The following is a 25,571-nucleotide window of genomic DNA, read 5'->3' as shown; positions in this document are numbered from 1 at the left end:
GTCTGTTAGTTACTCTAGTCGTGAATATAACTGTTAATTTTTTAATTTAATCAGTTAATTATTTTTCAGCTGCTTAAAAAAATATGTTCATTATTCTTCAGCTCCTTAAAATACTCAACAAAATGCAACTGAACACTGTACACCCAAAACGCTCTTCAAAAGCTTGAGCATTGCCAAACACAGTCTGTACTAAAAATAGTTTTGAGGTATATGTTACGGCTCTTTTTATTAACCAGATGTATTTCTTAGAAACAAAAGCATTTGCTTTAATATCCTTTTATTCTGTTGATAGTAATGGAATTTAAAGCTGCGTCTTAAATAAAGGGTTTCTGAAAACTGAAGAAATACAGTAATATTTTATATGGGTAATCTTCTATGCTTTGGAAATTTTTGGCCATGTTTGGATATTATTTTTAACAAGTTTCCTATTTCATTCTAGAAGCGATCTACCATATTTCACTGATTGTAGCTTTTAGAACTGTCTCAAAATAAATATTTTTCCAGGAGCCAATCTTTTAGCCTTAGTTGAATATTTTACTTTTTTTATTCATTATGGAGTCAGCAAAAAGTTAGTATGAATATATAAAACGAATATTAAATAATCCCCCCCCAAAAAAAAATCTGAAAGGTTTCAGATTTTAAATTACGTCCAAAAGGGGCGTTTTTTTAAAGTTTTGTGTGTTACATTTATTTATTAAATATCATATTCTTTACACTTAAATCATAAAATTCAGTTCAATAGCAATGTCGCAAAATAATTTTAAAATGAGCCTATCTTTAGAATTTGTGATTCACAGTTCCGCACGCTGGAGATGAAAAGGTTTTTTTTCCCACGGTAGAGTGTTGCCATTGCTCGTTTTGAAATCCTTGAATTTGTTAATCAAAAACTCGTTAAAGTTTTACAAAATATGAAATCAATAATAAAACAAATTAAAATTTCAAATTTGGTTTTCCACATGCCCATATTCATAGGAGAATTGCGTCATTCAAAATTCGATGGCTCTATGTACCGTTGTTTTATCACAATGCGAGAAATATATATGCATTTATGCAGATTTTTCATTATTTAATTTCTTCAACTATAATGCAGGACTCTAACATTGGGTGGCAACAGTTTGAAAAGTAAAACGGACATTTATAGTGATTCAACGCAAAATCGCAAAACGAAAACAATAGTCCTTCAGGGACAGAATCCCTTTGAACTAAAAATATATATTCAAGCATACATGATCCCAGAAAAGGCATTTTTACTGTTGTTAAGACAGTTTGAAAAGATATGAGTAAAGAATGCAAGAATTTAATTGCCGACTTGATGTTATTCACGTAACTAAAAATCACGTAAAATACTTAGAAATAAAGACTGTGAAGTATTGTTTTCGTATAATGTATTAATTATCGCTTTGCATAGACAAATTAGTGTGTGTGGTTATAGCAAAGCCTCGAGGGCTATCTGCCTAAAGGGAGGGATGCCTTCGTGGAGGACTTTCTAAGGGAAACTGGCTCGTATGCATGGGGAAAACCACGAAAACGCCCATTCAGCCAGCCCGTTCGCGGGATTCGAACCTCGGACCGAATTACCAGTGTTTAGCGACTTTACCGCTCGGCCGCTCGTGGGCTATAGACAAATTAGGAAGAACAGTTTGAAATCGGGTTTCGAGTAACTATTACCAGAACTCGAAATTCAGTGTTGAATTGGTGTTATTTAAATGGAATAAAATTAGGAAAAAATATCATGGAAATAATAATATCTAACAAATAACTCGAATTAAGTCGAGTATTTGTAAACAAGCCTAATCTAAATTCTTACAGCATAAAGATTCGGCGATTTCTTCCTTTTTTTCCTTCTTTGTAAATCTTGATATTATGTAACTTTCTTCACAAGTTAGCTGTTTCAAGTATTCAGGAAGAAGGAAATTCTGCTGATTTAATTTTTTGCATTTCCTAGATTTAAGTAATTTAAATATGCAATTGATTTGCTCTGACATCATTCACGGCATTAAGGTATCGACAAGTTAATCATGTGTTTTCTTTATGACTCAAAAGGACAGGTCCATTGATGTGCAACAACAATGTTGCCAATGTTCACTAAGTAAGTTACTGAAGCAGAAACCGTAGCGACTCTGCTAACGGTAGATTGTAAACTAAATGACCTTCTGGACACAGAACGTAACGGAAACATCTCTTATTCCAATGATCAATAGCATGTAAAACGATTACTAATGTACTTTACATAAAATTTTATAATAAACAACAATTTGCGTTTGCTGTTTTAATGTAGTTTACTCTTTATTATTACAGCTTCATCACTGTTTTTATATACCACACGTTATGTATAATCTGTTTTAATATATGACGTTGAATGGTTGCACTGAAAAGTTATGCGTGGATAAATGAAACTGTTAGATAATGGTGCACTAATATAGTTTGTGTAATACAAGTATATCATTAACATAGATAAAATAATAATACTGTTCTTCATACATTATAAACCAATTAAATTGTAATAAATTTGATCGAGTTCGTGGAAAACTGTGAAATAATTTGCTGAGCAGTTGCCTTTTAAAAATAAAAACTCTAAAGTAAGAATTCTTTATCCATCATTTTATAAATAATTTGTGTTCTTGGGAACAAAAACTGCCGTGTGAATAATTTTTTATTTTTAAAATTTTTGTTAGTAAATTTTAACATATCGACTATAATAATTTCAGACCTAGGAAAGTAAGGCATTTTTTTTCAGATACAGGGAAGCAAGGTCTTTTTAGCCTAAATTGTTACTGATTTCCATTAAAAGAAATATTTAAAAATAAATTTCCTCTTTCATATTCCGAAAGGGAAAGATTTATTCTCTTTAGCTATTAGAATTTTTTTTTAGGTAGATGTATAATTATATGCCTTATACCATGAAAACATTCAAAAGAATTCCAAATACCCTTCGGAATATCATATTTCGTAAGAAAATCGTATTAAAATGTTAAATATGCATTCGCATTTCTATGGCTTTTACATTATTTTCCTATTCTATCCATGCTTTATGTCCTCATGCTCTCAGCAGTGCGTTTTAATTGTAATGTAAATATAGAGAAGCGTAAGGTAATACCTGACAGAAATTACACTTGATTATTTTTAATACCATACTAAGGTTGCTGTTTTTCATAATTTTAAATTTTACATTGGCGTGTTTCGCTCGCAATTTGAGCCTTGAAATTTTTCATTAAGGATTTTTTAGCTATAAGGAGTAAATTCAACCAAAAAGGAATTAAGGCACGCCACCTATATATATATATATTATTTCAGTAAATGTTTTGTAAATTACTATTTCCATTATGGAAATACAGTAAACAACACAGAAAAATGTAGATGTCAGAATTTAAGCGATGCACATATTTTGCTTAACAATTAAAACATTAAATCAACTATGAAACTTAAAAAAGATATTTAGAAAACAGTATCCATTTTGGAAGTTCTGTGCCAGAATTTCGTTTACAAATCTTGGTATGAAGAATTACCAAGAAATGTTACATTTCTTTTAAAGTAAAGGTTTTCAGTTTCTAAATAAAAATAACCTGAAACCTTATCACATGCTGAGGCATCGGAAATGTAATAATAATACTATATAATACATATGAATGGAAAGAATATTTGAAATATATACCTTGTGTTACGAAATGTCCAGGCTCGGTAAGATAGCTTCCCCGCAAAAGCAGGTTTAGGGTTGCCATAAAGGGCAAGGGAAGGGTTGGCACATTTCGCGAGAAATCGTCCATTTGACGATATTTGGGGACAAAATTAGCGATATGCCATGGTCGGATGGAGAACCTTCTGGAGCTAATTCTTACCGGCTTAGCCCAGAATGTTTTCGAACACAAGCCAAAAACTATATCAACCTTGCTAATACGTGGGGAGTCAGTGCGAGATAGTTAGTCTTGAGTTAGTCAGTCCGTTCGGAGTCGATCGAGTTGACAGCCGGGCAGCGAGTGCCGAGTGGGTCGTCGAGTGCATCGCAAGAGTCTCTTCGTCTATCGCGGTTAGTGCATCGTCGAGAGAGCGTGCTGAGCTCCGGGAACGACTGAATCGAAGAGTCGGGAGCTGTGCTCTGTGTGTCGTCGAGTGCATCGCAAGTTGTAGGGTGGAGAGTCTCGAGAATACGTGGAGTTCTGAGAACGACCGAGCAGAGTCAGGGGCTGTACTCTGGTGCTTTGCAGTGAAGCTGTTTCCACCGTTATAGCCTGATCACCTGAAGGCTGTGTCGCTGATTGTTCCAGCGAGTGTATAGTAGATCTTCGACGACTGTAAAACGTGACTTTGGAGCTGTCCTGATTAATATTGGCTAAATAAAGTGTGTTTTGATACTTCATCAAGTATCGTCGTTATTCACTTCAAATCCACACGAACCCCGAACGTACGGTAACGTCAAGAAAAAGAAAAAATAACGCAACACTTGTGTTAGTTATTAATGACACAGCAAATTATAGGTTGTCATCATTTAATATGCTTCTTTAGAAGATAAGTTATTACCGCTACTTTTCATTATACGATTCTTTTTAAATGCTACAACAGAGAAAATTATTAATTTTAATTAAGTTCAGTATACTTACAATGCATTTGATTTGACTCAATAAACATGGGATCCGTAGTATTGACGAGATCCGGGCGATAAGTATACTCCAGAATATTTTCAACTAGGTAATGAGACTGACTTTCATCCATAACTGAAAATAGTAGGGCGAATTCCCGATCCACATATTTCTGAAAAGACAATAAACCCCTCATTAAACACGAAGTTTTAGAAACGTAATAATCACTTTTGGTACTTGTAATTAAAACTCTTAAGATATAAAATGATAATAGTTAGTGATTTGAAATAAAAGTTCTTAATTAACAGTAAAAATCAGTATAAAAATGTCTCGGTTACACACCAAATTTCTTACGTGATGTATTCAGGGGAATTTTATGATTGTAGCTCTACATTATATTGATATTCTAACATATAAATTAATTTTATGATTTGGTAGGTTTATGTGATTACGCAAAGCCTTAAGGGCTATCTACCTAAGGTGAGGGTTGCGTTCGTGGAGAACTTTTTAAGGGAAACTGACTCGTGTACACGTTACACATGGGGTAAACCACGAAAACGCCCATGCAGCCAACCCGCTCGCGGGATTCGAACCTCGGTCTGAACTACCAGTGTTCAGCGATTTCATCGCTCGGCCGCTGGTGGGCAAACAAATTTTAAATTGCATCAAGTTCAATCAGAATTTCGTCCAGAATCAGAATCAGAATTTCGTTTTCAAATACTATAATACATGTATAAATTAAAGTTCAGATTTCAGTTCAGATTAAAGTTCAGACAGGGATAAATTAAAGTTCAGATAATTCATGTATAAATTAAATTTCAGATTATAGTTGCATCAAATCGGTAACTTAAACGGAAACAAATTATAAAAAAAATAGTATGCTTAATAAGCTTGCATAAGTTAAAACCTAAGTTATTTAGATTTAGAAATCAGATTACAACCAATTTAAACCAAATTCGGTTTATGTTGCATTATTCGCAAGGAAAATTGGCTAAATAGATCTCTAAGCTTATAAATTATAATTGCTTGATTTGATTAAAGATAAAAAAAAATTATTTAATCATATTCTGACAGAATTAAAAAACTTCACTTAATTGTCAATGTTGATTTATATTAATTTGGATGTAAAATTTCGTACTAGTAATAAAAATAAATATTAAAGTTTCTTATAATATCGGATACAGCATAAAAAGATGCTATTTGTAATTTCAAAAGAAAACTCAAGCATCTAAGAAATAGATAAAAATTATTTAATTTTCTTTCTGTTGCCTGTTAATTCTGATAAATTTATTCCAAAAGATTCATCCAAATTTCTGTAATCGAAAAATGTAAATTAGAGCTTCAATTATTCGGACTGTAGATCTCGGTAAACCCCAATAATTTGAATCATTTTCTTTCTTTCCACTTGTTCACTTATTTCTATTTTGTTTACGAATCCTTAGTATTTTCAACAATTTGAACAAAAAACCGTCAGGTACAGTTTATATTTTTAAGAGGTTACTAACTTAATTTTCAAGAAAAACCTACAAATAAACCTACAAAACCCATAAATCGTGTATTATAATAAACCTATAAATCGTGTATTATAATACGTAATATTATAATAATTATAATCGTGTATTATATAACATAGGCTTACTCTACTTTGTTTTGATTCTATAATATTATTCCTTGACTAATTATAATTTCGATGTTTTGCATTAATAAGAAAATAATACTTTAGATGAATACTTGATAAAAATAATTTTTGCGCTTTTAACATAGCAAAACGACAGCAAAATAGCGTGTTAGTTTTAGGACCTATGTAATGAAAAATTACTTTCATTGTTTTATTTAATTGGAACAAAAATGAGTTTTGCATTTAGATAAGTATAAATAAGTTGATTATTTAATTTTGCAAAGAGAAAGGTCTTGTATTCTGTTTTATGAGAATAAAAAATATTTATTTTATTTAAAATTCATTTTTTTGTTATTCCTCTCATCATCAAAAAATAAAATAAAAATATATCAAATTAAAAAGTACTTCAATCTGACATTAGTATTTGGATTCTAGTTTAACACTGAATATTTTTAAGCTTTTAGTTTAGAAATAAACAGAAATTCAATATTCAGAAAATAAAATTGTATATTTAAAACATGCTGTTCAATATAACAGTGCAAAAGAATAGATAAAACTTGCTATGACATTAATACCATCACAAATTAATGCCACGGGAAGTGTTTTGCACTTATTTACTATTAGTAATAAAAAAATTAACATTTAACTACGCATAACGCAGTTGTTCATTTTTTCACTTGATCGCTTATATGAGGTTTGCACCAAATATTTTCCTCATGTTATGTGACAACGATTCATATTTGCAAGTATACAGAATTCCCATAATGAAAACACTAACACAGATGATTGATTTTAGATATTAATAAAATGAAAAAATAAATTTCCTTCCTTTGCATTATGTACTGTTTTGTCTACATAATATGGACTACCCAATTACGAGTTTTCACCCATAATCGGAAGCCTGTGATCCCAGTGAATCTGGTTCCCAGCGTGTCCCATTGAAGGTCTGTTACACTTGAATTTTATTACAAAAAATAGTTTTTATAATTACCTGTCTTCCTTTCTTGTCTAAGGTACCAGGCCTGCAGGTGAGCAAAGTACCACTCAAACCGTCCCACATATCTCGAGTAACATCTACGCTGGAGTAATAACGCCAAGTAAGACATTCTGGATCAGTCGGTGTTGGACCATATTGTTCCGCTATAGCCCAGTTATATGTTTTAGTTGTTCCAGGGTGTACCGGTGTCGTGTCTAAAAAAATATAAAGGTCAGTTTGAAACATAATGCGGATTAATATTTATTCAAGTAACAGTTATAATACATTGATTGTTTACAGTACGTTTTAACAATTTTTTAATTATAAATTATTTAGCAACTAGCTTGTGAAATATAAGTTTGGTAGTTACTTCATAATAGGTTGACCATATGTGGCATTTTGAATGAAACAATACTATTCCACACGTTCATCAAATTAATAAAAGTTAGTCTTGTAACATTTCTTTAAATACTTCATGCTTAAATATTTCAACAGCAGATCGAGATAAATAACTATGTGTTGATAATGTTTTTACTCATTTTAAAGCTGTGTGTCCTGTTGCGTGTCTGTGCTTGCTGATTGCAACGTAAGAAGTGCAGCATATTTTTTAAATTGTCATTTTACCTTTTTCATAGTTTTTTTGCCACTAATCACGTAAGTAGAAGAGACACCACTCAACATGAGGAAATCGGAAACCTGAAGAAGCTACAAACGCATTTAACTTATTTTATTTAACTGCTGTCACACTAAGTGCTTTTTAAGTTTGATGGAGTTATGGTTAGACTACTTCAAGAAAGTCATAATTCAAGAATTTTATGGTCGACTTTTTGAACAAGTTGACTTTGACAACAGAAAGACAAAAACAAGTGTTGAGAAACTCCGAATGATGCATTTGCTAGCGAGAAAAAGCTGACCACATCAAAATACTTTTGCTATGTAGAGGCTTTAGTCTTCCGAGTAGTTAAACAACGTGAAAAGTTAACTATTCCTTCGCGGATACTTTTGCTATGTAGAGGATAAAATGTCTTCCGAGTAGTAAACGTGAAAAGTTAACTATTCCTTCGCGGATAATTGAACTACTGATATTCTAGTACAAGCTAGATTGTAAACACTAGCATTACAAGCGCACGCAAAAGAGAATTGTTTTAAATCCTGAAATCTAGTATTTTGCGAATTTTATTTTAATAAATATTTATGAAGATAATCTGTACCATGCCATTAATTACAAAAGTTACTTCAGCTTCAAATTTAATTATTTTAAAGTAGAGTTTTACTTCAAAACGTTTAAAAGAAATCAAAAAATCTTTTATTTGTAACAAATAAATAATAATGTATAAATTTTTTCCCGAAAAAATATTTAAAAAATCAGTTACATTTAATTAATAAATGAAATAAGAAAGTTACCATTTAAAATTTATTAATTTTAATAATTTTAATAAATGTAAAATTTATAAAAAAAGTATTTAACTAAATACTTTTTTTTACAAATGTATGAACACTAGCTAGTTAATGCCACAACATATTTGAATTTCAATATTTGGCAATTTCAGGTTAAGCCTAGTTAAATATTTTAGCAATGGCAAAGCACACTGCTTTTAGTAAAATTTATGGTGCTTACCTGGTCGATAATAAGCGCCGTGCGTGTGCATATTATAAGGCTTAGTAGCCTTATTCAGGAAGACGACTTTGATGAGATCGCCTACTTCACCTCTCATGGTGGGCCCCAACATAGCGAGATGAGCTTCATCGTAAGTACGAACTTTTTTCATAGTGAAAGAAGCATCTTTATATTCTCTGTAAACCACTTTTCTGTATGTTCCACCTATTCTTGTCTCATTGCGAACGAAGAAAACCGATGCTTGCCTAGAAAAATAAAACATGTTTACATATTGCTTTCTGTTACATAAAAAGTCCAAAATAAATATCTAATGCAAAATCAGTTAAAGACATGTCCTAAAAAGTATTTTATTTCATATCATAAGTTTAATCTTAATGTTACAATGTAAATTTGAAAATCAAATTAGGCGTGAATTTAGATTTAACATATTTTCTTCAGTAGTCTTTCATTTTTTTTTTAATTTTCGCAATTCTGCTGCTTTATCCTAATTCTGACAGGCAGTATCCAAGCGGATATAATCCGAGGGCTCATATCTCTCTTCTCATAGTACAAATCATGAAAATATGTAAGTGGCCCTATTATACGAGGACAACAGAGACACTACTATGTCCAGGATTAGAGTGTGGGCTTTATAAAGAGTACATTCTGTTTCTGCTAACCACCATATTATCTGAAATCAAATTTTAAATGTTGAGGTATAATCATAAAAGTCTGAAAAGTAACATGGCTTTTTATAGACATATATTAATTATATTGATTTTGTAAGGATTTTGAGCTAGATTAAGTTAGATATTCATGCCTGCGAGCTTATGAAAATTGAGAATTTTTTCTACACTCATAATACTTAAAGTAAAAACACTAATGGAAAACTGTCTCTTTAATTACAGATAAAAAGGACATTTTCAGACTTAATGAATACAGTTTATTACTAAGGCCTCTGAAGATTATGTATACAAAAGTTATTAATATATTAAAGATATGTGTAATGTAATATGATCACTATATATTTATTTATAACATATTTATTTTTTTTACTATAAATCTATTGGAACGTCATATTTGCACTAGATTTCTAGAAATGTAATAACATAATCCCTGTAAATAAAAAGTGGTAATGATTATGAGGAAAAAGGCAAACGTATAGTATGGAAAAATGCAATGAGGAAAAAAGTTACGAAATATGACCTGAAAGACATAAGAACGGAGTGTGTCAGACAAGAATTAAGGTTTTAAAAGTAAACCTATAGGAAAAAAAAAAAAAAAAAAAAAAAAAAAGAACAGTCTAAGAGAAAATTTCAGATTTTTCGTATGAACTATAAAAATCTAGAACATAAAGAGGTAGGACGGTAGAATATATTTGGCTAAAAACCCTGTTGAAAACTATAAATTCCAAATCAGATTTCCGTTAATTCCATAAACGTTCTTATAATAAGTTTCTTCAGAAAACAGTACAAGATAATAAGTTTCTTCAGGAAATAAGGATAATAAGTTTCTTCAGGAAATAAGGATAATAAGATTTCTTCAAGAAAAGTGTACTTTTCTTCTGTAAGCAATGACATCCCGTAAGAAGTCCTAAATCTAACTTAAATTTCTAAGAAATAGATAATAAATTTTCTAGAATAAATTTATAAGGTAGACCATTTTTTCTTTTCATTTCTTCATATGAGCTTGAAAACTGTTATAGAAACTGATTTAATGTGTTTAAATAAAAAGTAGAGTAATTTTGTATTGTTGGCAACTTAAATGTTAGTCAAATGGTCAGAAAGCAGAAAAGTCTAGTGAAAACAAGATTAAATCTTTAAGACTTAACCTATTACTACAAATTATTAAGCTACGATATTAATTAATGATATTATAAAAATAATTAATTCCTTTGGGGATAAATTTTAGCAGCATTAGAAACATATATATACACAGCCCTCCAAAATTAAGACATAAATATGTTCCAGGCTATAGCGTTTAAGACATATAAGCCATAGTCTGAAACATAAAACTCTGTGAAGATATACATAACATAACAATTTATAATTGTTTGCAAAAAATATCGATGTATTCTATATCTATGCTACGTTTCATGTTAACTTCTAAATTTTGCACCCATGGAAAATTTTGAAGCATTGTTTTGCAAAAATCACATGAGTGATGTAAAAGTGGCAAGTTATTTTTTAATCAAAACTGAAAAATAAATTTTAATACGAAACAGGCTATCTCTGGCTTGAATACAAGTTTGAAGCTTATTTATGATATCAATCAAATTATGAGAGACTTCGATTGGGAGTAAAACATATGAACTTTCATTACAATTTATTTAATGATCTTGAAACGAATGCCATTTGTTTCATTTGTTGAAAGTAGTTTTAGAATTGTTCTGTTATGAAGTTTGCCGACCAAGCTGACCGTTTTATTCGTTGAAGTCTATTATCTTTACGTTTTCGATTGAATCCAGCAGTCTTTACATTAGGCACCATAAAATTAAATTAAATAAATCTCTACTGTATCAGCTAATGGTCTAATATTCTGATAAAGTATTTCTTTATGACATATCAGATAATTTATAGTTCCACCAACAAAAACATGGAGGAGAGTGTGGAAGTTCAAAGATGTTTTTCCCAAAATGATATATTGTCTCCTTTGTTAAAAAACTTTGTTAAGTGTCACTTTCAAGAATGTTGGACTTAACTTTGTTAAGTGTCACTTTCAAGAATGTTGGATTATTTATAAAGTTCTTTTTCCTTTATTATTAACGAGCCAGTGGAATACACAAAAGGTAGTTGCACTTTTCAGAGTTTAAACTCTTTCTGACTGTAGATACACAAACAGATATCAGTCATTTTGATGCTATAAAATTATAAGTGACAAGTTGAGACGCAGTTGAAACCATCATCAAATCACTTCTAGCGGACGACTTTCTACTGATATTTTTTAAAGTTAAACATGGATTGATTCTGGAGTTTACTGACCGTATTTTGAACAGCAAGTCATCAACCAGCGTTTCAGAAATTAAAAGCCCATTTCCAACTAGTGACTAATCTGAGATACTGGGTACAATATTTTAGATGCAGTGGTACGCTATCTGTAAAAACACTTTACCAGAATAAAAACGATTATGCACATAATCAGGCTACACTGTTCGGTTTTTTTCCCTAGAAAAGTTTGCTTGAAACTTCTAGTTTTCTAAATGCTGTTTTCAGTTTGCATTATTATCATTAATGTTACAATATTTCATGTTCTTATCATTACGTTTTAAATGTTACAGAGAAAAATTTATGTTTCTTAACTTTTGAAGGACAGTGTACGTTAAAAATTGTAAAAATAACTTTTTGAATTTAATTATTATTCAGCAAAAGCGTTTATTAACAGCAAAAAAAAAATTAAAAGTATATTGTGCCGCATCATTAGCAGTATCTAGAAGTATCTAGCATGGATAATTTAATATGTGGATTTTATCTAAGAAACAAAAACAATCTTATCTTTACTTACTTATCTTGTTCTAAAGGCATTCCATTGAATTTATTGATACCGGATGGGGCATAATCCCATTCAACTTCCTCAGCAGCGATAAAGTATTCCCTAACTTTTCCAGTCAATTTTGGTGCAACTTTCCTAGAATGTGGACATACACTAATGGAGAAGGTTGATTCCATGCCAGCTACGAAAAAAATATCAGTGAATTAATCAACAATGAAATGCTATGTTCGAAATGAATTTAACAGTCATGTCAAAGCAAACGACTTTAATTATTAATGCATGACGTATTAATGCATCGTAATAACTTCATTCAATGAAAGCATCCAAATTAAGCAAGGTGGTTATTAATCATATGAGTTTAAAAAATATTTACATATTTTTTGTTGAATAGGAAAGAGGATGTTATTCAATATATGTTTATATTTAATAACTGACAGCTGCTATACATATAAGATTTTTTAACTCAGGTGGCAGTTCAGAATGTATATACTACAAAAAGAAGGCTGGAATAACTAATTAAGACATTTTCTTTTAATTCACTCAACCGCTTCTAACTCAACGTTACCAGGAACTCATTTTCTGCTTAGTGAATTAATGTTTTGCAAGAATTAATGTTTGCTGCTGTTGAAAGTTCTGCTTTTCAATTCGTGAGTAGTAGTTTAACACTTTTCAAAACAGGAAAAGACTACTGACGGATCATTCTGGAAAGGCTCCCTTATAAGTTTATGAATAAAAAAGGCGTATATGATGGGTTAAAAGTTCGATGTTGATATTGTGCATGTCAAAACAACACATTAGAGGACAAGTAAGTTATCTAAATCTTCATATAAATAAATATTTAACTTTTATATAAAGTACTTATATTAAAACTAAAATGATAATTTTTGCTGTTCCCGGGGAAAAAAGAAAAGGGGATAAGTCGATTGATAGGAAATTGATTAATTACTGCGAACCATAATCATCTTAAATGTCGCTTTTAAATTGCAGCAGTATATTATTTATCAACAATAAGAATCCAATATATATCTGAATAATAAATACTTTTATACTTTGAATGACAACAATGTTTTCAATTAAATGGCTACAGTTTAGAGAGCAGCTTTCAGGCAGAGATTTTCTCATTCCTGCTTTTAAATGCAAGTATGGTTTACTTATTTACGTTCCTCAAATGATTCTGTTTAAAAAAATAAAAGTCAATAAAAATGATATCCTTTTTCTTATGGCGGGCACTAGCCATTTTAGGCTTTATGCCACTATTAAGGTCAGAAGCGGAGGGTATTTTATTATTCAGGCACATTATAATCGACTACTGTTACTTCCTATGAAGGGGCAGATTATTTACATCCGTGCCATCTCCGAGAATCGAGCCAAGATCCTTCGGTACGACAGATAAAGTCACTAACCACTTTCCCGCTGAGCGGCGCGGGAGTAATAAAAGTAAGGCAGTTGTAGTCCAGGAGGAGCGAATACCAATAATTGCTAACCAATTTTCTTTGAAAATGTGAAAAAAAATCAGAATTGTGAAATAACTTAGAAAAGCAATGCATATGAAGAATCTAGTTTAAAGTAATTTTGTTAACGTCGATTTTCCAAAAAAGGTACCTTAAATGATTATTCTCTAAAATTCAGAAGTAATGAGAAAATTTTATCATTTTAAAATCAATTTCAAACCTCCTGTTTTAATTTTTTGATATATTGATTTAAATATTTGATTTTGACGTATCAAAAATATTCTTAGTCATTTTGATTACTTTTTAGAATTTTAATTTAGAAGTTTTGATTCATTGTCTTACGTGTTGCATTTATATTCGTTGTAACTGATAAATATCAATGTGAAAAGTAAATGAAGAAATTAATATCTCACCGACGCCGTGAATTCCAACTTCACATCTAAAAGGAAATACCCCTTCTTGGCTAGCAATCATGAGACTTGTCACGAATTTTGCAGGGAAAACGCTGATGATGTCCGTTCTGACAAAAGAATATAATAAAAATAATAGTTATCATTAATTGAGAATGTGATTTGAAAATCAGCATAATATCTAATGAAAAAAAGTATCTTAATAAAAAATTTATATTTCTAGATATCTAGTTATTTGATTGACATTTCAAATGCAGAAGTATGCAAAATAATTGATACAGTTTCAGATGAGCATAATTTCATACCTATTAGCATGATATTAATTTGATGTGTATCAAATGAGAAGGAAATTTCTGAGGTTTTAGACAGCTAATTAGATAAGGAGTGTTACTATTTTTGTGGCTGCGAGAAGAACAGGTATTGGGAAATATGATAATGACAGAACAAAAGGCTTTTTGTGTTTTGTAGTTTTCGAGATCTCACCCCCTTTAATAAATAGTTTCTTTGACAAGATATTAGTGATTCCGGTGAGCAAAATAAGGATAATGACTCGAGTACGAATTTGGCTAAAAGCAAGAGAACCTAGTGTTTCCATAACTGTCCTGCAAGGCTACAAGATCTTCATTTGTTTGCGTTTTCAGTGTATCTTAATGTGTACATTAAAGATTCGTGATGATTTTACTTTACTCATATGGAGAGAATAAAAAGGATATGCTGAAAGAAATGTGGCAAGAACTGATTATAGGACTGAAGTTGTTCATTTTACTGAAAGTAATCTTATAGGGCAAATAAATGTAAGTAAAACATTGAAAATTTTACTTTCATTCCTTGTCAATGTGTTCTTATGAGTTTAAAAATAAAGTCATCTGGAATCGGATCAGTAATTTTGAATTACTCTGCAATTTGTGAGATTTATTTAATTTATGCACGAATCTTTCCAGTGACTAAATATACAAAATTAATTTTCTTACGTCATTCCATTGACAGTAAAGACTTGTCCTTCAAAGCTGATGCTGTGAACATCTACTTCATTTCCCATACCAACAATGTGCCAACCTACTTTATCTCCTAAGCACATATCCAAACCGTGAAGATTGCCAAAACTCATGCCGTTGACAGAGAACATCATGTTTGATCGCTGTAAATGAAACACAGTTAAATTATAAAGTAGACAATATTTGGCAATTAAAATACTATTTTATGTAAGTATTCTGAAAGTTGATCTGAAATTAATTAACGATGAAATACTACAAAAGGACTAACTCTGAAATTGATGTCTGTTCTTATTTTTCTCCTCTCAGCTTCACTAAGATCTGGAGCAACCCTGTCGATGTTTTCATCAATATACAAACTGTCATTTTCATCAAAAATCATAAAAACTAGAATAAAACTTCTGTCAACATTCTTCGGTCTGTCATATACATCCAATGTACCTATAAAAGTGATAAAGTGTTTTTGTTTTAAGGAAGTTAATAAACTGTTCATATAATAAATGTATAAATTATGCTAAAGTATACATGGAAAGGTAAATCTTAAAAGAGATGTTAAATAGTTAACTAATACATGAAACAACTTTTAAAGCGAATAATCACTTAATTTAGAATATAATAATTTAATACTACTACTTTTTACCCCAAATATGAAATTTGTTCTGCATCCAAGTAAATGTCCATTTTATAATATTTTGTACGCAATTTAAGCACTTTTTCAGTTAATTGATTTATATGACGAAAACTGCTAAACATATCTTCTTTTGAAACAACACTATTAAAAATGTAGTTTTAATCTGAGTTACGGTGATCATTATCTCTCAGCTAAAAGATAATTTTAATCCTTAAATTTATATTTCCTAGAAAAGAAACCTCCTTTTCCAAGTATTCGAAATTATCCAAATATATGCTTAGAAATAACATTCAGAATTTTACATTTCAAGCTTAATTTATTGCGCCGTTGTTTTAAAACTTATTACGATACTTCCGTGATCTTTTACGCATTAAAAACTAGAAGACGAACTTGCTTTTTGAAAAAGCGAGAAATAAAAAGCAAAAAAATTATGAAATTGGTGATACATTGAATAATTTACACGTAACAATTTTTAAGCTTAACTTCAATTTGGGATAAATAATTGCTCAGATAATATAATTTGTAAAGAAGAACAGGATATACACAAAACTAAAAAACCATCATCCTAAGGGAGATTCATTGCAACTGTTTAGAGACATTTAAAATAAATTAATTTTAAGAATTTTTTTTAGTATAACTGTAATGCATTTATTAAACATTTCACTTGAAACATATTTAATATAAGATTTTTGTTTTGTGAATGAAGATGAAGATTTGCTCTTTTAGCCGTTTGCATTTTAAATTAATTTGTTAAACTTACAGACTTTCTCTGAGAAGGTTTTTCACTGAGAATTATTTATGTTACTCTATGGTTGGAAACCTGCTAAACTATACTTTATGTAAGGTAATCCAGGTAATTTTCTTTAAAGAAAGTATTAAATAAAGTAGATTGTTTTATGCCTACTACTTTTAGAGATTAAATGTGTTGCATGGAAGTTACTGACCAGGTCTGCAGACAATGATAGGTCCCAGCAGACCAGCATGAATGTCGGTGTCAGCATTTCTATGTGAGTGGTACATCCATGTGAGACAATCAGGATCTGTAGGAGAGGGACCATCTTCAGGGATGAAGAACCAGTGATAAGTATGGTGTCCACCAGGAGGTACTCTATCATCCACCTTCTCTGATTCATCTGTATTGTCCTCATACAAAGCACCTGTAGGAAAGTAGAAGAGATCAGTTTATTCTATGTTTAAAATTAGTTAATTGTTTCGAAATGAAAACGTTAATTTGCAATAATTGCTTAAAATTATGCATAGAAAGAAAGAAATTATAAGCCTAAAATCAAAAGATATCACTGAACTTCATTCCCCCGGATCAATACGTTTTCTTTCGATGGTATTTAAACTTAAGCTTGCTGTTAATTTATCAAATGCACTTTAAAAATATTTGTTGCTTTTAATAATATAAAATTGTAAAACGATATGCAACTTATACATATATATATATGACCAAAAACCGACAATGAAAGCCTGAAAGAAATTAAGCCTGAAATCCGGAGAATGTGGACATTTTCAGGTAAATGTCAACATTCACTTACTCGCTTGGTGTATGTCCGACATATTTCCTAAGTACCCATATTTCTCAAATACCCCGGCAAATGTCGACATTCATCATGATTGATCGTGAATGATGTATAAAGATATTTTTGTTACGTTTTAAATTCTACTTGATTATTAAACCATATTGTGATATATGCCAAAATACGAGAAATCTAAAGTAAGAGCACATTCAAATAAAATGTTGCCCTGAAAACGAACAATATGTTCTAAATAAGAAATAAAATAACATTTAAAAAATAAAAAAACTGAACGTTTTCAGATTTTATATTACGCCCAAAGGGACTTTTTTAACGTTTTGTGTGTTACCTTTATTTATTAAATATTATGTTCTTCGCACTTAAAATTCAGTTCAATATCGCAAAATAATTTTAAAATGAGCATATCTTTAGAATTTCCGATACACAGTCTCTCGCGCTTGAGATAATTTTTTTTTCCGTACAATGTTACACTGCTCGCTTTGAAATCTTTGAGTTTGTAATCAAAAATTCGTTAAAGTTTTACAAAATATGAAATTTCAAATTCCAAATTAGGGCTTCCAGATGCCCATATTCTGTGGAAGATTACGTTATTCAGAATTTGATGGCTCGAGGTGCCGTTCTTTTATCACAGTGCAAGAAACATACATGCATTTATGCAGATTCTTCATTATTTAATTTCTTTAAATATAACAGAGGGCTCAAATATTTGGTGGCAAAAATTTTAAACGTGAACCGAGATTTACAGTAAACCAACGCAAAATGCCAAAACGAAATTAATAGCCCTTCTGGGCCAACGCCCTTTGGACTAAAAATAAAAAACTTACTTAGTTATGTGATTGACGTTATACAATTTTATTTACAGAAACAACTTAAACTGTTATGATATTTTGAATTACACAAGTGTCCCTTTTTTACAAAGTCTTTCTGTCTGTCTTCTCAGCTTCTCATTTCGACCACCAGAACATATTTGTACTTTTAAGTATACACTGGTGATAATCCGAATGCGTTAGGATATAAACATATATTCGACCTTTCACCGATGTGTATGATATGTATTGACATTTACCGAAGAATGTCAACTTTCTGCAATTTCGGTCTTTTATGGTAAGATATATCTAGTAAATCTATGCATAAAAAATCAAAATATGAAGAACAATTTATTACCAAATTAAACTTAATTGGAACAGTCCTTTGAATTCTTAATTTTAATTCCATACCTCCCATCTTCAAGCCTCTATATTGCACCATTTTATATCACGGGTTTTACATTATTTTAAATTTAGAGAAAAATTTATTACCGATATCAACTTAATTGGAGCAGTCATTTAAATTCTTAATTTCAATTGCATCCCCTCTTCAATGCTTCATGTTGCATCATGTTACATCACGCTTTCCCTCAACAACCGCTCTGCGAAATCTCTTGCAAAATCGTTGCTCAGGATTAAGACATATTTTCCGAACTTATGTAAACACTACTGCAGTTACACATAACTTTATTGCAGCTTGCTGTGCCAAGGAAATTCACGTCTCCTCGCTAAGCTTCATTTTCTATTGTCTAAAATGTGAACTACATGTAGAGAAATTCTGGGGCATGTTTAGCAACTCTACTGTTGTACTAATTTAAGCTAAAATGTATTTCTAAGAAGTTGTTCCTGTTAAAAAAATGATATTTTAACAATCAATCATCTGCACTTTTCGCTCCAGTCAAATAAACACAGCAGTTTTTCTCGGCCGTGACTAAAAATGAATTGGTATCATCTTTCACAAAACTACAACATCGTAATTTTACATTTACTTAAATTATACATATTTTTTTAGTTAAATTACGGTAAAAAAAAAAGAAAAAAAAAGCCCCCCCCCGAAAAAAAACCCTGAGAAATTGCTGCAAAGATATATTTGCGATATAGTAATAGAGAAAATATATATATTACATATATATATATATACGTTAATTTTTGGTCAATTCCTATATATATATATATATGTAGGAATTGACCAAAAATTATATAATCGGGTTGACAATAAATAAGAGAAATATATAGTTTGATTATAATTATTAGGAATGCTTCCTTACAGTTGGAAACAAGAATTAAAATTCAAAGCTAGATGTAAGACATCAGCAGTTTTGTATTTTGTGCGTCGTATGTGTATTTGCTGTGTGTTCAGTTCCATTAAAATGTCTTTGTAATCAAGACGCCCCATAGACTGAACTTATGCCGTCCACATGGACTCTACAAATTAACACAAGTGGGAACTTACTTTGCAGCAATTGTGCAAGTAGTAGTAACTTAGTAACTTGTTTTCGCACTAAATGAATTTAAGATCATACCACATATTAATATATATATATATATATATATGCCCCAAAAAACCTTAAAATTAGTGAATTTCAAAATTTATTCAGAAGGACGAAATGATCAAATTCTGAGCAATTGCTGCAAATATATATTTGCAATATAGTAATAGAGGAAAAAAAGGAAATTATCTTATAGATAAAGGTTAATATAAAAAATAACTACGTCAGACTTTACATATAAATGTACAATAGGCCCAAAATTAAAGAATAATTTTTTTTTTAAATCTAGAGTTTATGTTTTTTATTTTCGTAACTTTTTGCATTAAGTGCTTTTATTTTATCATTAAATTGCATTTTGAAGATTAAATTCTATATTTAATTTTTAGAGGTCTGAATTCGAGTTGGAGGTATATCCTTGACTGTTTGAAAATGAGGTTAAGAAATTTTGTATACATTTTTTAATGACTGCTTGGCATTATAAATGATTTGTTGTTTCCCTCAAATATTCAAAAAGAGTGAGAAGCATTTTCAGAATTCCCAAATATTCGTATTTAAATTTTGAAATAATTAGCCCCTGATTAGTCAGTCTCAAAAATTAAATAATGAATAACTGGAAAAATTTTAATTCTTTCTTAAATAAAAAAAGGAATTTGACATTTAATTTATATTTGGAGTATTTTAAAATTTCTGTTTTTTAATTGCTCTATATTTTTACTAGTTTCAGTAGACCTTTTTAAATGCAATTCACACTTTCCTGGATAGAATAATCATTAATTTTTGAAAAATTAAATTTATTATATCTCAGCTGCATTTGCGCTAGTTTCCTAAATTTTGCTCTTGTTCTGTGAGTGTGTATGATTTTATTGGTAATAATACGTTATCAAATTTCGTACAAGAACGTGCAATTAGCCAAATATGTAGATTTTCAAAAATATGTTATCCCATATCACTTTGCAAACATACTACTTATGAAAATTAATGAAAAAGCAGGTATATGTAGTTCTCTTTTTTACTAGGCGAGTCATTATTTAGCCACAAAAAGTGCGTCTTAAAGACTGCTAAATTATCATTTTTGTACTTTCTCTCACAACGAAGTTTTTTTTTCAATCAGGTAACTGCAGTCAGGAAATTCTTTTGTTGCAATCTGTATGGATTGCATTAGATTGCTACATCGGATTTCGAATTGAATTTCTTACCCTTGAGGTTTGAGTATTATATTTAAAAATTTAAAACCTAATATGTTCCTCTGAAAATTTTTTATTTAAATAATAAGAGCAAATAAAAATATATTCCCCTTGATAATATTAGAACATAAACATATTCGGCAAGAAAATAACCGAATTATCAGGAATTTTCCAGTTAGTTTTCTTGGTTATGTTCTCAATTATTTCTTATAAAAAGAATTTTGTTTTAATTTCTTTTGTGAACAGTTTATAGAAAGGACCTGCATATAAGACGGTCAAGAAGTTTTAAAGGTGCTTACGTATAAGATTTTTTGTCAAATACAGAAAGATTTATATACAGCTGTTAATAAGTATTATATAAAATAATCAGTGTGAAACAGTTATGATTAATGAAATGAGCCCTTTTTATTCTTTTAATTGAAAAAATAACTTTTATTGAAGGTAAATTTTATTTCTTATGTAGGAAACATGTTAAAAATTTAGACAAATTTCAAAAACATAATGCAGTAATAATGACAAAGCACAAGAATTTTCGTAATGTAAAAAGTAATAAAAAGAGACGATCATAACTTCAGATAAGATCTTTTTTTCTAGAACAATGATAGGAAAAGTCGAAAATGGAGAAGTGGATTACAAAGAATAAAATTCATCAAAGGCAACTTTTTACTTTCTTAAGTAGTTCGTATTCACAATGGCTTTAGTTGCGTGTCAAAGTTTTCAATAATGATAGCTCCTGCCTTACAATGCTGTTAATAATTCAGTTTTCCTACAGGAAAAAATTGCCTTACAACATTTTTTTCTAGTGAAAATTATTTGTTCTTGAATTTTTTGCTCCAGTTTGGATAGAAATGAATGAAATATGCGTAGAAGTAAGTTTTATATTATAATAATTGTTCTAAATTTTGAAATGGGAAGAAATAAAAAGAAAATTGTAGTTTAAATTTTTATATTCCGCTTACAACATGATAATTGACATAACATGTATCTTTTTGACTGCACTGAATAACAATCAATTAAAAAAGAAAGGCAATGATTCTTTTAGCACCTACAGAAAGATTAAAACGCCCTTCAAAGGTACTCCAGGGTTAAAAATTACACTTATTATACTCGCAACTTGCAACGAAGCACAGTGGAAGCAGACTGCATGTTGTGAAATTTCAATATACGATATATTCCTACATAATATAATAAGAATAACGTCATACATAATATAATAACGACATCCTATAATGAGAAGTATTTAATCCTTACTAATATTATAAATGCGAATGTGAGTTTGTTTGTGTGTTTGTTTGTTTGTTACGCTTTCCCGCCATAATAATTTAACCGATCAACATGAAATTTTCAAGAAATAATTTTGATATATTAGAAAAGGTTATAGGCTATAAAATGTCTTCGTACAACTTTCATAAGCCCAGATATTAATTAAAAACTACTTTTTCCCTACATTTTCCCCTTACTTTGTTGGGTTTTTTTCTATTAAAGGGATTTGGCTACACGCCAATTTATATTTTCACAAATATCTATGAAATGGCGGTTAGTTGAATATCGAGACACATATTCGCTGATTCCAAAAATTCATCGGAATTCATCGATACCATTCTCATTTTCGTACGACTTTAATCAGCTGAGATATTAATTAAAAACCCTGAAAACGCTAATTTGAATGCGACTCAATAGCGACATTAGGGATTTTTTCTTGAGTTTTCCCGTGTGAACACAATAAATTGGTGATAAAAATTACAACTTTTGATCTAATTACCCAAACTTCTCGAAATTTAGAAACTTGTGTCGCTCTCTGAATGATAGAAACAATTGGTGGTGTAACTGCTTTTCTCGCTTAATTATTTACAGCTTAAACATAGATGAAATAATACTCCGCTTGCTATTGTTAACTCTTTGTTGACAGGCTGGGATTCGAAAACGACTGAGGGGGGAGCTGGTATCCGGTTGACCGTTGGGTTGGCGAAAAGGTCAAAGTTCACAGATTAACAAGAGGAAAATTATTTTTAAATTAATAACTTCTAATTAACTTATCAACTTGAAACTATTATCAACATTTCGACTTTTGTGATATATTTAATGTTTTGTTTCGTAATTTTAAAATATCTATTCATTCGTGTTATATATTGTTATCGTTACTTGAAGAATTGCATTTACATTTTATAGTCTTTTCATTTTACTGTGTGCGATAAAATATTTTGTTTTATCATTTTAAGGAGTTCAAATGTTATTTATTTTGAAATTTTACGCGCAGCGTATTTTTAAAATTCATGCAGAGTTGAAACTTATGTAAGGTCATCAACGCGAGCGAAGCCGCGGGTAAAGCTAGTTAAGTATATATGTGCTATGGAAGTTTAGAACTAAAACTGAAGTCATATGTTATGGCTTGTGGTTTGTAAAAACGTATTTTTTACCCATATCATGGCATGAGAGTTGCTAAATAATGTTACCTGGCAAATGTTCACTAAAAATTTTCCTACTTAAAGATAGATAGATATAGCTCGAGGGCACAATTAACTTCTTATTTTTATAGAAGGCGATTTCTTTTGTGTGGTGGAAATAATATTTCAGATATTACCACTGTAATCGTAAATTATAGAAGAACAATATATTATCCGAGTTTTATGAGATGAATTTCATAAAAGCATTAAATGTTTGCATAAAGCATGATAAAGCAATTAAAACTTTTTAATGATGATTTTTGTATTTAAAAAGTGTTGGAAAAGTTTGAGGATTTCATGTTACCGTCATTGATTTTAACTATTTCTGAATGTTAATAATTCATAGCCTTATTTCATCGGAAAAATCCCATTTTATTATTCCTTTAAAAGCTGTCATAAGAAATTCGACACGCCTTTTTGTTTTACGAAAAAACTATTAGAATATTTGTAAAAATTGTAGACTTATTTACTTTTAAACTAACCAGTTTTGTTCAGTTTATTTATCTTTTCTATTTTCTCTCAGTCCAATTTCCTGCTGAAGTGATAGTTCAGTTTCTCTCGTTATGCAAAGTAGGGAAGAAAGATATTGTTTAATCTTTTAGTGGGGGCTGGGACATCCCGCACATTCAGTACTTTAAGCGTGTCTGAAGAAATTTCAGTAAACTATGGAGATTTAAAATTTATTCGAAAAGATAAAACTGGTGTCTGAGTTACTTCAGACAGAGCGTGTTCTTCCTTTCGCTGTTTTACTGATATTTTAGCTTGCTATTTTACGGCCGTGCATATTAATTGCCGGCTTGTCTACGTCGGTGGTAAGGCTAAGAGCCAGCTGGCGTTAATTATCTCTGTGCAGCTTCGGCTGATGATTTAATTTAGGCTTAGTTTTAATTTTATATTTCTATTTTGAGTTATAGCCCAAAGTACTGGCTAAGTTTTGTAAGCATAAGGAGTGTCGACTGTAAATTCTTTCTTGAGTTCAATAAAAGGATCTTTTCACTCTTCGTACGTGTTGTTATTGATACAGTTTGAACTTAGCGTATAGTCGCTTGACATTTATAGTAAAGATCTAGCCAACAAATAAACTTTAATTTAGCTAGAATCTTACAAAAATAATATTTAATTAGGCCTTCATGATGATCATGCAAACTGTATTGTCTAATTCAGCTAACATAAAATAGTTATTATTAGTGTGAAAGATCAACTGAGATCTAAAAGAGTTGAAGATTTTTTATTTAAAACAACTACTTCATTAATGAACTAGGAGTATATTTCAATAATCTAAGTATACCAAAAAATAAAATCGTTACCAGTTTTAACACTTTCGAAAACTGTGCACAAAATAATTAAATTTAAAATCAATTTTAAGATTTCTCCTTTCATATCACGAAATTACATCAATAGGATTATTTCATAGAAAAGACTTTTAAACAGTCAGTGAGGCTTGTCACCTCAAAAATAGTATGTAGAGTTAACCCAGATTGATGTGGTGTTATATATAATCTCTGAATTTAGCAAGTACAGTGAGCTGAAGTGAACGAAGCGGTCAGCTGACGAGGAAACGATTTAATTTTCTCCAGAATTAAAACAATTTATATACCATCAAGCCCCTCTCTCAAAAATGCATTATATTAAAATTAATCTAAAAACAAGATTTTTAGTTTAAAGTTGTTTGAAAAGCTTATTATCAACTATTTCAGTCCCAGCAAATTTATTGAGAAAAAATAGCATAATTTCTTATACTTTTAACAGCTTATGACTGTTCCTAAAGGCACAAAGTTGCAGTCAACCAGCTTATTAACATCTCATTATTTTGTTAGCTTTTCTGCTTTAAAGCAATTACGAATCACGACCAGCTGTTGAATTTCAAGAAACTTCTGTTGTTGCTTAACAATATGAGCTAAAGGCTTTATTAAAGCTGCAAGACAAGAAACGGAGAATCTTTTGAATTATCATGTAGAATAAAAAAAAGATTATAAAAAGATTAGACAAGCTCTGAGAGTAAAAAAATGAATCTTTTTAAATAGCAAAACACATACGAGGTGATTCGAGTGTTGACAGCTAGAAGAAAGCATCTAACAATATCGATTGATGGAGAAAAGAATAATGCTGACTAAATACTATATAAACGCTAGCAGAAAGCAAGAACAAAGTTTGTTTCATTTACTAGAATATGAAACTTTTTGGAAACTGTGGCTTAAGAATTCTGAGAAATTAGCTTCTGAAGAAACTTACTGAATAATTTTGATTGAAAAGTACAATAATTGCATGAATAAAGTACCAAATATAAATTTTCTTCTTTGTAAAAAATTCAAAATAATAATCTCAGAAAATAATTTTATAGATTTTTAATAATTAATAAAGTTTCACT

General features: G+C 30.2%; 1 protein-coding gene across 1 annotated transcript in view; it reads right to left on the bottom strand.

The window, feature by feature from the left end:
• LOC118190669 (hephaestin-like protein) overlaps positions 1 to 25,571 on the bottom strand; it is a 122,697-nt gene that overhangs the window by 11,425 nt on the left and 85,701 nt on the right. Inside the window, exons 3-10 of the mRNA XM_035361429.2 lie at positions 16,683 to 16,895; positions 15,379 to 15,548; positions 15,087 to 15,253; positions 14,119 to 14,225; positions 12,267 to 12,435; positions 8,787 to 9,031; positions 7,184 to 7,383; positions 4,596 to 4,746 (exon numbers count right to left, since the gene is read on the bottom strand). Coding sequence (XP_035217320.2) covers positions 4,596 to 4,746; positions 7,184 to 7,383; positions 8,787 to 9,031; positions 12,267 to 12,435; positions 14,119 to 14,225; positions 15,087 to 15,253; positions 15,379 to 15,548; positions 16,683 to 16,895 — 1,422 coding nt within the window. The remainder of the gene's footprint in view (positions 1 to 4,595; positions 4,747 to 7,183; positions 7,384 to 8,786; positions 9,032 to 12,266; positions 12,436 to 14,118; positions 14,226 to 15,086; positions 15,254 to 15,378; positions 15,549 to 16,682; positions 16,896 to 25,571) is intronic.

The sequence above is a fragment of the Stegodyphus dumicola genome, chromosome 5 (assembly GCF_044657685.1).
Source record: "Stegodyphus dumicola isolate Sdum_Otavi_A_Nest chromosome 5, ASM4465768v1".
Lineage (NCBI taxonomy): Eukaryota > Metazoa > Arthropoda > Arachnida > Araneae > Eresidae > Stegodyphus > Stegodyphus dumicola.
Note: the sequence above shows the minus strand (reverse complement) of the source record. Positions and strands in the feature narration are given on the sequence as shown.